This window comes from Natrix helvetica, assembly GCF_964273705.1.
Source record: "Natrix helvetica genome assembly, chromosome: 1".
In the NCBI taxonomy this organism is placed as follows: Eukaryota; Metazoa; Chordata; class Lepidosauria; order Squamata; family Natricidae; genus Natrix; species Natrix helvetica.
In genome coordinates, this window is record NC_138548.1 from 343251439 (window position 1) to 343267423 (window position 15985).

The 15985-nt window shown below is 43.9% G+C and overlaps 2 protein-coding genes across 2 annotated transcripts in view; one reads left to right on the forward strand and one right to left on the reverse strand.

The window, feature by feature from the left end:
* Positions 1-7276, forward strand: part of LOC309383377 (uncharacterized protein) — a 13465-nt gene extending 6189 nt beyond the window's left edge. The window contains exon 2 of the mRNA XM_081935857.1: positions 7-7276. Within this exon, the coding sequence (XP_081791983.1) occupies positions 15-1046 (1032 nt within the window). The 5' untranslated portion in view covers positions 7-14 and the 3' untranslated portion in view covers positions 1047-7276. The remainder of the gene's footprint in view (positions 1-6) is intronic.
* LOC309383644 (uncharacterized protein) overlaps positions 1-13092 on the reverse strand; it is a 26378-nt gene extending 13286 nt beyond the window's left edge. The window contains exons 1-2 of the mRNA XM_081936437.1: positions 12271-13092; positions 10513-11020 (exon numbers count right to left, since the gene is read on the reverse strand). Of these exons, the coding sequence (XP_081792563.1) occupies positions 10513-11020; positions 12271-12919 (1157 nt within the window). The 5' untranslated portion in view covers positions 12920-13092. The remainder of the gene's footprint in view (positions 1-10512; positions 11021-12270) is intronic.
* Between the last annotated feature and the right edge of the window lie 2893 nt (positions 13093-15985).

A 15985-nucleotide genomic window follows, 5' to 3' on the forward strand; every position in this document is an offset into this window, starting at 1 on the left:
CAACAGGTGATGCGATGGCAACCAAGACTGGGAAGCCGACATCCATAAAAGAAGAACCAGAGCATGTAGAAATGCAGGTGATGTTTAGAGGAGGATCCAAAGCAAGTAGCTCTCAAAGATGTAAGCAGGAAAGGGGCACTGAAAGTCACTACAATCTGCTGCCAGAGAGAAGAGTAAAAGCTACTTCTGATAAAATGCAAAGCAAAGCCGGCCAGTGCAAGGAGGGGAATTTAAAACGTCTTGACCAAATAGTGATCCAGCAACTGATCCACATCGGAGAAAGTAAAATTACCCCTAACAAACAGGAAAATAGCTTCTGCCAGAATGTAGGCATTAACAGACCTCAAATTCTCCATTTAGGAGAGAAGCCGTATCTCTGCATCATTTGTGAGAAAACTTTCCGCAATCACTCAGGACTTATGGTCCATCAGAGAATCCACACAGGAGAGAAGCCTTATAAATGCCCGGATTGTGACAAGAGCTTCAACCAGCGATCCCATCTCACCTCTCACCACGGGACCCACACAGGCGAGAAGCCATTTAAATGCTTTGACTGTGGGAAGAGTTTCAGTTACAACTCTGGGCTCATCATACACCAGCGAATTCACACCGGGGAGAAACCGTATAAGTGCTCCAACTGTGAGAAAAGCTTCAGCCAAAAATCTCACCTCCTTTCGCATCAGAGGACCCATATGGGAGAGAAATCTTTCAAATGCCCTGACTGCGGGAAAAGCTTCAGTTACAACTCCGGTCTTGTCATACATCAACGGATCCACACTGGGGAGAAACCTTATAAATGTTCTGACTGCGGAAAGAGCTTCAATCAGAGGTCGCACCTTATTTCTCATCAAGGCATTCACACAGGGCAGAAACCGTACACGTGCCAGGATTGTGGGAAGAGTTTTAGCTTCAATTCTGGGCTTGTTATTCATCAAAGGCTTCATACTGGAGAGAAACCATATAAGTGTCCCCATTGTGGGAAGAATTTCAATCAGAAATCGCACCTTATTTCTCACCAGAGAATCCATATTGGGCAGAAAACCTAAATTCTAAAGACAGTTCTATATAGGTTATTAATATTAGCATCATCTTTGTTCTCTAAATAGTCGCTTTTGAAGAACTATGTGTTGTCATTTGTGTGTCCAGAAGCAGTGGACTTGCTTTAGGGTTTTGAAATTCTGTTTGTACTTTACAAGTTCATTATTTCAAAATGTGTAGCAAAAAGAAAAGTGGCAGCCAAGAGCAGTGGATAGAACAAGAGGACTGAGGTCAGGGGTTAATAAGGCTACAATAAGTATTAAAAAATGCCAGAAAGCTTCATGTACTTTAATGTTCATTTTTTTCAATTTTATGAGAAAATAATACTCTAGTTTTAAATGTAAAAGGTTTATTAGTAACTATAGGAAAATGCTTTAAAATGATCATTAATGTGTTAATATAGATTCTTAGCCTGTGCAAAATATATAGCCCTCTTTCCAAAGTCTCTTCAAGGCATAGAGAGATAGAGGGTAGTTGGATCCCCCACTGCTGGACACAATGCTTTCTTCCTTTTTTGGCTTGGGAGTTTGCTATGCTTAGATTTGAAAGGGAAACCTTACATTTCTACAAACAAAAAAAGTCATATCAGGTGGAATGCTGGAATAAAGATGTGATACAGAGGTAGTAGTCACAGGCCAATCTTTGTTCCTCTACAAATCCTAGACCAGAGGTGGGTTCCTACTGGTTCGGCTGAGTAGATAGTAATTTGGCCTGCCACACCCCCGAACTGGTTCTATCGTTGCTACAAGCGCCGCCATCTTGTTTTTTGCTTCTGCACATGCACAGAAGCATTTTTTTACTATTGCACATGCACACACCGTGCACCTGAAGTGCGCGCACGCCCAAAGCGCATCCTGAGTGAACTGGAAATACCAGAAGCCGGAACCCACCTCTGTTCTAGACTATATTGTATGGAGGCAACTTTGGAATTTCAAAGTGTAGTAAATCAAGAAGAATTCACCCTTGTTAATCTCTAGATTTTTTCTAATGCTTTTTATAGGAGGTTGCCCACGTGCAGACTTTAGTATTTAGAGAATGCATTAAGGTTACAAATGGAAATTAAAGTATGGTTTGTTTAAATTAATACATAGCTTAAATTTTGTTCAATTTAAGTGGCTAGGTGTGCTTCCGAGCATCATCCAACATGCTGCTTATTGGCTGTATTATTCAAAAGATTGCCACATGAGGAGGTCCCCTCAAGTAATCCTCAGGAATCCTGTTATTTGCTCTTGTGTGATACCAATATGTGGAATTCCCTGCTCCAAGTGGTCTGTGTTGATCCTTTATTTAGTAGTGGTCAAAATTGGTATTTTAAAAGAAACATTTTGTTCTACCTCTCTTTCTATGCCTTTTGTGATTTTGTTTTAATTTTTGAATATTTGATCTAGGTTCCAGATCGTTTTTAGATTGCTGTTGTTATTCTTGTTGTTATTTGCTACATTGGATCCAGATTTAGTTGCGCTTAAAAAAAAACCCACTGAAATCAGAGAGGGTTAAGGTAACTGTAACTAACCTGTACCATTGATTTGAATGTGCTTATGTGTAACCATGACAAGTGTATGGCTTTCTTCACTGTTGTTGAGCTCCAGTTTTCAACAGCACTTGGCATTATGGTCACCAGTGAGAGGTGGTGGAAATTGCAGCCTAACAACATCTGGAAGGTCATTGGATACCCAGTCTTGGACTACTGAAGTATTGGATGCTGTCTGCTGCCCTGAGACCAAGGGGTTGACAATATTAAATGTAAATATTAAGTCAATTGTAAATATTAAGTCAGTCAGGATTACATTTTTAAGCATTGATCATTACAGCTTGATCCCAGCAACTCTTCTGTACATATAACATTGCTGATTAGAATGGTCTACACGGTAGTTTTTAAAGTACTGAAAATGTTTCCTTGCAATAAGCGGGGAGTGTACAATGCTAAAATGCATTTTAAAAAAGATATTCTGATACTGGTTGTTTGCTTAGATTTTTACTTTTTCCCATTTTCTCTCCCTCCTGTTAGGCTAAGTCCAAGGTTGACGGAACAATTCAGCTACAATTCAGTTCTTGATTTGCTTACACCCAATAGACAGAATCTTGCCAGACTAAACACTTACTACTCTCACTTTAACAGATATACTTTCAGAGATCCTAAGGAGTGGCTATTCTTACTCGTCTCCTATCCAGCTCTGAGCTGGGCTGCCTCTTGTCTCATTCTTCTTTCCGAATGTGCTTTCTCCTTGCTGGAAAACTACCACTGTAGTCCATCACACTAATTCCCCCATTGAGAGCACACTCTCACACACCTCCTCAAAGTCAAATGTAGCCATTACAACTCTAAGGGAATTTATTTGCTGGAATTAACTTTTTAACAACACAAGTAAAACAGTTAAAAACAACAACACCTGGAACCATGAAGAAGGCACTTTTCATGTATCAGATAGTTGAAACTTTGACTTTGATAGTGTATCTTCAGAACAGTTTTTCCTGCTGATCTGAGTAGTCAAGTTCATAGCAAGAGGTGATCCCATAGGCCAGAGGTGTCAAACTCAATTTCATTGAGGGCTGAATCAGGGTTGTGTTTGCCCTCGGTGGTCTAGGGTGGGCATGGCTAGTTAATATCACTCATGTTGGGGGCGCATGTGGCAGCCTGAGCTTTCTGCCAGTGAAAAGGGGCTCCCAAGTTCCATTTTCAGCTGCAACAGCCTCCTGCAACCTTCTGCCAGTGAAAGTGGAGCTCACGATGGGCGCCCCCAGCCCTCATGAGAGCTCCGTTTTCGCTGGCAGAGGCACCGCGGCCACATCCTTTGCTGTTTCCAGGGCAGATCTAAGCACCCCAAGGGGCCGAATCCAGTTCCTGGGCCTTGAGTTTGACACCCCTGCCATAGACTATCAAGCCCTAAGCTGTATAGGGTTTTATGAGTCATTACTGCCCTTGAATTATTCCTTTGTTTTAAACATAATTTTTTAATTAAAATCTTTATATACAAATACCTTAAATCATTCCCAGAAAACGCCAGCAATTGTTGATCTTTATTAAAGGAATCGTATGATTTCTATATGCTATGTCGGTCAGCAGCCTAGCTGCCCTGCTTGGCAGTATTTGCAATTTCTAGACCCTTTTCAAAAACAGCCTCACATGCGACACAGTTAAGGCAGATGGTCAACCTTGCCAGTCCAGCTGGCTCAGGAAAGGTCGCAGTTGATGCAGTTGGTGTAACTGCGCAAACATTCTTCTTGCCAAATTTGCCGTCTGCAAGTCCAGTGACAGATGGAGATTGAGGGCACTTCCAGACCCCCCCAACCTGCTCCCTCTGGGGGCTGCAACCCTGTGCAGAGCAAGCTTCTCTCCAATCCCAGACTCCTATTTTTTTCCCCAAACCTACAGTAGCTTCGATTTGTCTGGATTGAATTTCAACTTGTTATCTCTCATCCAGCCTACTATCAGGGTTACTGATTCTTTCCTTGAAAATTGGGTGCCAATAGAGCAGGATTTCCTCAATATATGGGTGGCACCTACTCTGGATGAATCCCCCCCCCCAATAATTTCATGTAAAGATCTTAGTAATAAAAAGTCACTGTTTGACGTTGAAATCTATTTGCAATCTATTTGAGTGTGTGTGTGCGTGTAGCTGAGAACAAGAAGTGTATTGTTGCCCGCTGAGTGGTGATCTCTCTCAGCCTTTCCTTACTTTGTGTCATTTAAATGGCTGGTGGAATATGGAAGTTATAATTGAGCACATTTGGAGAATACCAGATAGGAGACAGCAGCCTAGTAAATATTTCCTGATGCAAGGTTTTAGGAGTCATACTAAGATAAAAGTAAAGGTTCCCGACCCTAGGGGACGGTGCTCATCTCCGTTTCAAAACCAAAGAGCCAGCGCTGTCCGAAGACGTTCTCCGTGGTCATGTGGCCAGCATGACTAAACTCCGAAGGCGCAAGGAACGCTGTTACCTTCCCACTAAAGTGGTCCCTATTTTTCTACTTGCATTTTTACCTGCTTTCAAACTGCTAGGTTGGCAGAAGCTGGGACAAGTAACGGGAGCTCAACTCCAAACTGCCGACCTTTCTGATTGACAAGCTCAGCGTCTTAGCCACTGAGCCACCTAGGAGTCATACTAATTGTCCTATAAAAAAAGTAAAGGAATCCCAATAGAAATCAACATCTGGGGAGAGAATGTGGTTGCTTTTTAGTGTTTTTTTTTAAATTCTTCAGTGCATGCTATCAACTTTAGGAGTCAACCATGTGTAGCAATGAGGCAAGAATTCAAAATGTTTTGACATTTATAGATAGTCCTTAATTTACAACCACAATTGGAACTGGAATTTTTTTGTCATAAATTGAAAGGTGGTAAATCAAGTCATGACATGATCAGACCTAATTTTATGACGGTTTTTACCTTGGTCGTTAAGCAAATCTAACTTTCCCAGTTGATTTTTTTTGGGGGGGTCAGAAATCAGCTGGGAGGTCACAAATTGGGATCCCATGACTGCAGAATGTGGTATTAGTGTAAAATCACTCCCCCCCGCCCTTCAAGGCTGTCTTAACTTGAAACCATCTTTCAATGAACAGTTGTAAGTACAACCATGTACCTTAGCAAGATACTAAAATATTAGTGACTACATTATTCCATGCCCATAAAGTGTAAACCCTTGGAAAATTAATACTAATTTTAAATGGTCTTTTCACTGTGTCTTGTCAAATGCAATGTCTTGCATATCTTGCTCAATAAAAATATAATTTCTTTTTACAGTGTTGGATTTATTTGGCTTTTGTCTCTATTAACTCATATCCAGTAGCGCTCTAAAGTAAGGAAGTTGGTTTTGAATAAAGAATGGTCTTTAACATACTGTATGTACTGTATCAAAAGCAGAAAGGCTTTTTCCTGCAGATCCTGTAATCTGAATGATACTGGCTGGGTGAGGCAGCGTAATACTGTGAGTATTTCAGAATAGCTAAATGGGGCATCAGAAATGCTAACCTATTTTTTCCTGCACACACACGTTCCCCAATAGATTAACATGCTCTGGATGACAATCCAGACTAGGCTGCAACAAGATTAAATATGTGGGAACCACGTGTGGTGTGGAAACTCGGCTGTTACCTTAGTATGTTTGTTTATTTAAGAAAATTTATATGGCTGCCCAACTCTTTCTCAGTGACTCTGGGCGGCTTATGAGAATAAAAGCTCAATACAGAAACAATAAAAAGCAACTCTAATGACAAAAATCAAATGAGCCATTTGATGGGTTTCCATCGTACTCTGGGGTACACCCGAGACCATTGGCAAATCAGGACTCTAGGGCTCCTTGTAATAAAGCAGTGATGGCGAATCTTTTCGGTACCATACGCTTGTCTAGACCGCAACCGGGAAGAGAAGCTCCCTGGGGGCATGCACACGCCAGAAAATGAACGTGGTTTCCAGCGCGTGTATGTGCATTAGCCAGCTAGTCTTCTGCATGCACACACAACAATCAGCTGGTCGCCACGCATGCTCATGAAAATGAAAGACCAGCTGTTCCAGTTTCTGGCACTGCCCACATGCACGAAGGCCAGCTGATCATTGGGCATGCTTGCGTGCCAGAAACCCAGAAGAAGAACGGATGCCGCTGCTCGCGCCAGGTGACATGGCTCCGCATGCCACTTTGGGCATGCGTGCCATAGGTTCGCCATCACGGTGATAGAGTGTTAAAAGTAGGGGGCAATCATATCTTCTGTGGGATGATGTTCCACAGGGAAGGAGCCCCCATAGAGAAGGTTTTTCCTTCTGGTCTCACTAGATGGACCTCCTTAGGAGAGAGGGACCCATAACATTCCCTTGGCCTCCGCTTTGGTGGTTTGGGTAGGTGTGACCGTCTTTCAAATAACCCGATCCCAAGCCATGTAGGGCTTCAAAGGTGACAACCTGCAGCCTGAATTGGACCTTGAAGCAAATTGACAGCCAATGCAGTCCTTGCAGGAAAGTTGACACATAGGCACAAAATCATGTGGCTCATTGAATTTTGAACCAATTGAAGATTCCAGATACTTTTCAAGGCCAGCCCATGTAGAGAACATCGCAACAGTCAAGACAAGAGGTAAGTAGGGCATGGGTGACTATGAGCAGGGATTGTTGGCCCAGAAAAAGGCATAACTGCACACAGTCCACGATTTCACAAAGGGACTCCTGGCCATAACTGCCACCTGCTTCTTGACCAGGGATCATGAGTTCAGGAGAATCTCAGATTACACTCTGGATTTGTCTGCGGAAGTGGTACCTCACCTGACCAAAGGTGGCAATTCTCCATGAATTGAACAACCCCAAACCCAGAGTCATTCCATCTCGCCAGGGTTCAGCTTTAGCCAGTTGTTCCCCATCCAGCCCTTAACAGCCTCCAAGCACTGCAAGGAGATCACAGGATTGTTTAATTCACCATGGTCATCTTGACAGACCTGAACATTGGGCGCTATCTAACAAAATGAGATTCAATGGTGAAAAAAGTAAGGTTCTACATTTAGGCAAGAAAAATCAAACACACAGCTATAGTATAGGTGGTATCTTGCTCAATAGTAGTAACAGAGGGATCTTGAAGTCTTAAATAGACAACCATTTAAATATGAGCCAGCAGTGTGCAGCAGCTGCCAAAAAAGCCAACACAGTTCTAGGCTGCATAAAAAGAGGGATAGAATCAAGATCATGTGAAGTGTTAATACCACTTTATAATGCCTTGGTAAGGCCACACTTGGAATACTACATCCAGTTTTGGTTGCCACGATGTAAAAAAGATGTTGAGACTCTAGAAAGAATGGTTGCTAGAATTGGGTATGTCTAGTTTAATGAAAAGAAGAACTAGAGGTGACATAGCAGTCTTCCAATATCTCAGGGGTTGCCACAAAGAAGAGGGAATCAAGCTATTTACAAAGCACCTGAGGATAGGACAAGAAGAAATGGGTGGAAACTAATTAAGGAGAGAAGCAACCTAGAACTAAGAAGATATTTCCTAACAGTTAGAACAATTAATCAGTGGAACAACTTCCCTCCAAAAGTTGTGAATGCTCCAACACTGGAAGTTTTTAAGAAGCGTTTGGACAACCATTTGTCTGAAATGGTATAGGGCAGCGATGGCGAACCTTTTTTGGCTCGCGTGCCACAAGTGGGGGGAGCGCGGGGGGGGGGTCGTGTGCGGGCGTGCCGCACCCATAATGCAACGCGCCCCCAGTGCGCATGCGCGCACAACGCACCCATTTTTGCATGATTTTTTCGCCTTCCCCAGGCTCCAGAGGCTTTATAGGAGCCTGGGGAGGGCGAAAAGAGCCTCCCCCGCCCCCCCCGGAGGCTTCAGGGAACGTCCGGAGGCTTCCCTGAAGCCTTCGGAACACTTAAAACCTCCCCGCCCCTCCCGGAGGCTTCAGGGAACGTCCGGAGGCTTCCCTGAAGCCTTCGGAACACTTAAAACCTCCCCCCCCCCCCGGAGGCTTCAGGGAACGTCCGGAGGCTTCCCTGAAACACTTAAAACCTTCCCGCCCCCCCCCCCCCCCCGGAGGCTTCAGGGAACGTCCCGAGGCTTCCCTGAAGCCTTCGGAACACTTAAAACACTTTTTAAGTGTTCCGAAGGCTTCAGGGAAGCCTCGGGACGTTCCCTGAAGCCTCCGGGGGGGGGGCGGGGGGGCTCTTTTCTCCCTCCCCAGGCTCCTATAAAGCCTCTGGAGCCTGGGGAAGGCGAAAAATAGCTTTTAAAAAGGTGAACTCAGCTGGCCAGCGCACGCATGCGCGCTGGCCAGCTGACAGGGCAGCGCCTCGCGTGCCCTGACAAATGGCTCCGCGTGCCACTTGTGGCACGCGTACCATAGGTTCGCCATCACAGGTATAGGGTTTCCTGCCTGAGCAGAGGGTTGGACTAGAAGACCTCCAAGGTCCCTTCCAACTCTATTATTCTGTTATATACAGATGGGTGTCATCAACATATTGATATCTCAGTCCATGGTGACAGATGATCTCACCCAGCAGCTTCAATGTAGATGTTAAACAGAAGTGGAAAAAACTAGTGAGAAGTGGAGAAAACTCCACAGAAGTAGAGTCTTCGGACAGTGCTGGCTCTTCAGCTTTGAAACTGAGATGAGCACTGCCCCCTAGAGTTGGGAATGAGTAGCACATATGTGCGAGGGGAACCTTTACTTTTACCTTTACTATCTGGTAGAAAAATGAAGCCTGGTCATGAGAATTGGAGAAGGAATAATTGTGAATGATACAAACACATACAGTATACTATAGGGAGTCCTTGATCTATGATCACAACTGAGCCCAAATTTTCTGTTGCTAAGACAATTGTTAAGTGAATTCTGCCCCATTTTATGACCTTTCTTGGAACAGTTAATTGAATCACAGCAGTTATATTAATAACACAGTTATTAAGTGAATCTTGCTTCCCCATTGACTTTGCTTGTCAAAGGTCATAAAAAAGCGATCATGTTAGGGATGTAACCCTAGGCTTGGCTTGGCAATGTATATAAGCTATGATTACTTTACTGTTACTTTAAATGCTTAAGAGATGTAATTGGTTTGTTACCTCAAGCAGCCATAAGAGGGAGCCAGAATGGCTGTTAGCTCTCTGTTTTGTTAGAAGCTGATCGGTGTATACTGAGGTATTGTGGTTTGCTACTGTTAGCTATACTTTGTGTGTTAGACTGACTATTTTGATAACTGAATTACTGAACCGTGTATGACTTGGACTGTTAACCGGACTCTGAATACCTCTATATTTCTACATAGTAAACTACTATATTTTTATACTATTCAGTGTCTCTGTATGCTGGTTTTTGCGTGTTATTCCATATCACTCTCATTACGCTTCTCTGCATACTCGCTCTCCCAACAGGGAGCTTAATTACTTAACAGATCACATGACCCTGGGATACTGCAACCATCACAATTATGCATCAGTTGCCATGGGTCTAAATTTTGATCACGTGACCATGATGATGATGATGATGCAATGGCGTAAATATGAAAAACTGTCACGTGTCACTTTTTTCAGTGCCATTGTAACTTCAAATGGTTGCTAAAAGAACTGTTTGTTGTAAGTTGAAAACTATCTGTACAAACAATGCTCCATTGTGAATACATGCAAGCATTTTGTTTTCCAATACCTGCGTTCGGATAAAGTCTGTCCAGAAAAAGCCCCAAATAAAATCCAGTCAGCTGGATTTGGTTGCAAGGAAAAGGAAGGCTCCTATCAACAAGCTACTGTAATGTCTTTTCTAAAGTTTCTTTTCTTTTTCCAAACCAAACCACCTAGAAGTACATTATTATCTCTCTGTTCCACAGGATGAGCAAATTGAGAGAGTAGGTAAACCTGGCTCAACATCTTACTGGGCAAGATAAAATAACTATTAAAAATCCCTGAATTTAGCACTTTAGAAAGCACCTTTCTCTGCCCCTCCCTTCCTGACAACAAAGCTTTCTCATTCAAGACAAAAGTTTTATAGTTGAAAGAGAGACCGAAATTACTTGCTTTCCTTTGATTCCAAGAAGACTCCAGCCATCATTTTCTGTGCAGGCTGAGACGGTGGCAGTATCCTGCTCGCCACACGCAAGGCCTCTGCCACAGATGCCACGGCATCCACCATTGGATGGAGGATCTCCCTGGTGCGCTGGAGCTCGGCTTCAATCATACCGAGCTCCTTAATCCTAATCTCTCTCTCCAGATGGTTGTCGCTAATCCTGGCCTCTCTATCCAGTTGGGCCTCCCTTGCCCAGGATTCACGGTCTAATTGGGCCTCCCGTGTCCGGGCCTCTCTGTCCAGATGCATTTCCCTCAGCACTGCCTCACGGAAGTCCCCGGCGTTGATTTCACTTCTCTCATGAAGGGCCTCCATGGTCTCCCAGGTCCTCCTGTAGTCGGTCATGATCTCATGCATCATCTCCTCGTGAGACCGCCTCTTCCTCTCCCGCATAGATGCCATCCTTTCTGCTGTCGTCAGGGGGTGACCAAAGGACTTCTCTCGCCTGCCTCTACCTGTCAAGGGGGAAATGGGTTAGGCATCCGGACAATATTATCTACTGCTCAATGGATCTGTCCAGTGTTCTGATCTAGGCTTCCCAAGAGCCTGAAGCAAACTTCTCTTTTATTTCCTCTGGGAGGGGCCATTCATGGTCCACCTGTGGCCTTACTCCCAAGTCGATCCCTGTTCTTTAGCTGTTCCCTTCGTCTGGCAACTCTGCGCATGCACACACTGGGAACAGGCTCCAGCTGTTTGTCTGCCTCACTGATGTCTGACTCTGAAGGTAGCTGATAACTGGCATATGGCCCTGGCCCCCTCTCTGCCTCCAACACAGAGCCCTCATCAGAGCCTTCCCCAGACTCCCGGACTGGCCAATGTTCCTCCCCAACATCCTTACTGTCCAAATCTGCTGCCAACTCTGCTGGTGGGCCACAACATCCAGTTATCTGGCCCGGCAACAGAGCAGCAAAGGTGAGGTAGTCTGAGATTGCTGGATTCTCTTATTTTGCAGGAACAGGGATTGATTGATGAAGTTTAAGTTGGAAAACTACTTCCTCTTTCTCTTTGCTCCACAACAAGTCTATGAGATGGGTTGGGCTGAAAGAGAATGACTAGCCCAAAGTCATTCATACCAGCCAGTTTTCATGCCTGAAGTGGGACTAGAACTCACAGTCTCCTGCTTTCTAGGCCAGTGCTTTAACCACTACATCAAACTGGCTCTCGATGTACCTATCACACATACCGTCATTTTGACAAAGTGGAACAAGAGACCGCAGGGAAAACAGCTGATTGGTTGCTAGAATGAAAATCTAACTTATGGTACTTCCTTACCAACTACTTTTTCCTTTTTTTAAAAATCTTGGTCACATAGCTGTCATCTTCCTTCCACACACACCCTTTAAAAAAAAAAAAGCACACCAGAAAAACCATAGGTCCATTTGATTCTCTTGGCAAGCAGAGATGGAAATGTACCACACTTACTTCTAGCTTGGCTCCTTCTTTGAAATTAAATCTCAGACTGCACTTGTCTCCCCACCTGTATCTAATTTGGGCTTCTAATCAGGAGAAAATTCAGATCATTTCTCTCTCTCTCTCTCTCTCTCTTTTTTACAAACCAAGAGCCAATCTCTATCTTTGTGGTATCTCAGGCAAGTTCTTACAGGTTCTCACAACTAACTTAAACCCAAGGTTATGAGATGGCTGAAGAGCTAAGAGCACCAATTGAAAAACAAAATGCCATTGAAGAAAAATGGCTTTTGCTCACCAGTAGCAGTGTGGTGCCCATCTTCACTGCAGCCTGGAACCGGTTGCCCACAAAAAGGCACCACCTTCTCTTCAGGACCGTCCTCAACTATCGTGGTTTCAATCACATTGGGATCTACCACTGTCACTAACCCTCGTGTAATCCCCACGTTCGGTTCGGTTTCCGTGTCTGTGTCTGCTTCCATACTTGAGAGGGTGTTTGGGGGCGTCATTTGGTTGCTCTCTTCCTCAGAGGCCTGGGCCTCCATGTCTTTTGCGTCCTCGCTTTTTACCACCACCCGCACGGATCCATCCATGCTGGCCAAGCTCCGGTTGGTGGCCCTATCCATGTCGCCTCCAAACATTTGATCCAACTCTCGGAAGTAACGGCAAGACACGGGCTCAGCTCCAGCACAGATCTGGGCATCTTTGGCTCTCCGATAACTTCGCTTCAGATCCCGGGCTCGGTTCCTACACTGCGAAGCGTTGCGCTCGTGACCCCTGGCTATCATCTGGGTCGAGAGGTCCTCGTAGATGTCACTGTTGGGTGGCCGGTTTTCAATCCACCGCAAAATCAGCAGTTCGCCCCAGAGGGCAAGGAAATCTCGAGTTTCGGTCTCTGACCAAATTGGAGCCCGAGGCTGCAACCGTTGGCGAGGGGTATGTGGCATTTCTGCTTTGAGCCTGATTAATGCAAGCTCCACAGTGCCCCAAGTAATCTAGAAGCCACCTTTGGGTAGATAATGAACCAAGGTGGCATAGAAGTGCAGGATCCAGAAAGAAAGCCAAGATGGAACCTTTTGCCTAAGGGAGCGTTCACACAAACAGCTGTTAGTCAGGAGTAACGTCGTGGGCGGAGCTTCGATCCGGACTTGGAAGGGTCTCTTATAGACACTCGGAAGAGCCAACCCCCGCTTGCAACGTCAGAGCCACCGACCATTGAAGGGGTTGTGGTTAGGGAAGGGTGGAAACAGCCCCGCCGCGAGCCAATAGACGAAGCGGGGAGGTGGAGGGCGCTGCTTCTGCAAACAGGAACAGGAAAACGCCGCGGCCAGTGTATCGCAAGCAGCTCCCGTCCGCGCCTGGGGTAAATGGTCAGACCTGCGAGGTGAATGGGATCTTTCATGCGGCGGGGCTGCCTGGAGAGTTTATCTCCCGCCGCTCCCATTTTCCTGCATTATCCGGGCTTTCTCCAGCGTAGAAAGGGGGATGATTGTGATTTCGAATTATTATCGAACTTTTGACTTTCGAAAACTTTAGGGATGTTCGTGGGCGGAATCCGGCTTGGCTGAGATCTAAATTTTACATAGCAGCAGGGTTGCCTTAAAATCGCTATTCGGGTCTTTTCCCGTGTAAGATTCACCAATCTTACACGGGAAAAGACCCGAATACAAGAAAACCAACATACCTACACCAGTGAAAATCTACGAAAACAAATATATATATATATATGTGTTTGTATGTATGTATGTATGTATGTATACACACACACACACATACACACTTATATGAGGAGTGTAAGAAAGGATGAAGACGAGTGGAGAAAGGAGATGATGCTTTTTAGAACTGTGGAAATATATTAAAGCATGGGAACTCACTGTTCCTGCTCAACTCTTTCAGACTTTTCTGTGACTTAATTTTGGCTGTTGACATCTCGACTGTAGCCAAATTGCCTCTGTTGTCACACCTTGGGGTTCTCTTTTAAAAAAGGACCATGGGGGAGGTTAGAATAGAATACAATAGAATTCTTTATTGGCCAAGTGTGATTGGACACACAAGGAATTTGAATTTGTATATGCTCTCAATGTACATAAGGAGAATAAAATACATTCATCAAGAATAAAAAGATACAACACTTAGTGATAGTCAAGGTTACTAATAAGCTATCAAATCATACTAGGAAACAAATAAAAACAATATAGATTGAAAGATACAAGCAACATGGTTACAGTCATAAGTTGGAAGAGATACATACAAGTAAGGAATAGAAGATGCCAACTAATAAACTACAATTATTTCTGATGGAACTTCCAAAACAAAACTTTTTGAGAATAACTTTTTTTCTTCTAAGTTTTATCAAATTTGTTCACTCAGAAAAATATGCCTCTCAAAGAAGAATATATTACCATCTGCATGAGTCTTTAAATATAAGATTTTTGCAAGAATACATGATTCTGAATTGCTAGGTGGGGAGCGAAGTCCAGACCAGCTTAGTATTTGGTTGGGAGACTGTTTGGTCTCCCATAGCTTTAGGTTAGACCAGAAAGTTGAAAAAGCCAAACAGAACACCATCCTATATTATTGTTGTTGTTAGTTGCGAAGTTGTGTCTGACTCATTGCGACCCCAAGAACAACATTCCTCCAGGCTTTCCTGTCCTCTACTATCCTCTGGAGTCCTATTTAAGCTCATGCCTACTGCTTCGGTGACTCCATCCAGCCACCTCATTCTCTGCTGTTCCTTTTCTTCTTTTGCCCTCAGTCGTTCCCAGCATGAGGCTCTTCTCCAGGGAGTCCTTCCTTCTCATTAGGTGGCCAAATACTTGAGTTTCATCTTCAGGATCTGGCCTTCCAAAGAGCAGTCAGGGTTGATCTCCTCTAGGACTGACCGCTTTGATCGCCTTGCAGTCCAAGGGACTCGCAGGAGTCTTCTCCAGCACCATAGTTCAAAGGCCTCCATTCTTTGGTGCTCTGTCTTTGTTATGGTCCAACCTTCACAGCCATACATTGCAACTGGGAAAACCATAGCATGACTATACACACTTTTTTTGGCAGGGTGTTTTTGGCATCCTATGTTACTATATTTTTATTCTGCCTTTTTACTCTATAACTTAGGGTAGCATTTATTTATCTAACTTATATAAGCAGTCCAAGTGTGAATCTGGACAGTCAACATACTATACTTAATGCCCCTTCCTCCTCTTTGCCCCACAAGTAGGTTCCACTTGAGAGAGTGATTGGCCCCAAATCATCCAATTTTCATGCCTAAAGTCAATCTGGAACTCAAGTCTTCTGATTTTTAGGCCAGCACCACAGTAACTTGTGTTAAGAAGGCAATGGCCTGCCTATTCCAGCAAGTGCTCTTCAAAGTCAGTCCTACTGCTATCAATGCTAATAGCAATAGCACTTTATAGCCCCCTTTAAGCGGTTTACAGAATCAACATCTTGCCCCCAACAATGTGGGTCCTTATTTTACCAACCATGGAAGGCTAAGTTTAATGCAGGTAGTCCTCCCAATAAAGAAGAGTAGCCTTTTACGTTTGATTGCAATGGAGCATGAAATTTCTATTGTAAGTGATGAGATAGTTCTACACTGAAATACTCACATAATTCGATTGGATTTTTACAACTTTTTGTGCAGTGGTCATTAAGCAAACTCCACAGACATTAAGTGAACATGCAATCATTAAGTGAATCAATGTATTTCCATCAGTGGTTTTTTACCAGTTTCTGACAAAAAGTCATAAATTGCCACGCTAATGCTGTTTTCATAAACTTCATTGTCTTTATTCATCTTGTTAATTTTGGGCTTTTAAAGAAAATAACAACCAGGCTAGATCAACCTATCATGCCATTCTATCCAGGAATCTGCTAGTGGGACCTACTAGATGTATTTTCAAGCTTACAAGCCTAGGGTAATAGCTTCTTTCCCAGCAGCTAGTATTATTGAAGGCAGATGTGATTCACAACACAGTAAATAGCTACCAATACTGGAAGTTATCAATATATCAAAATATAAC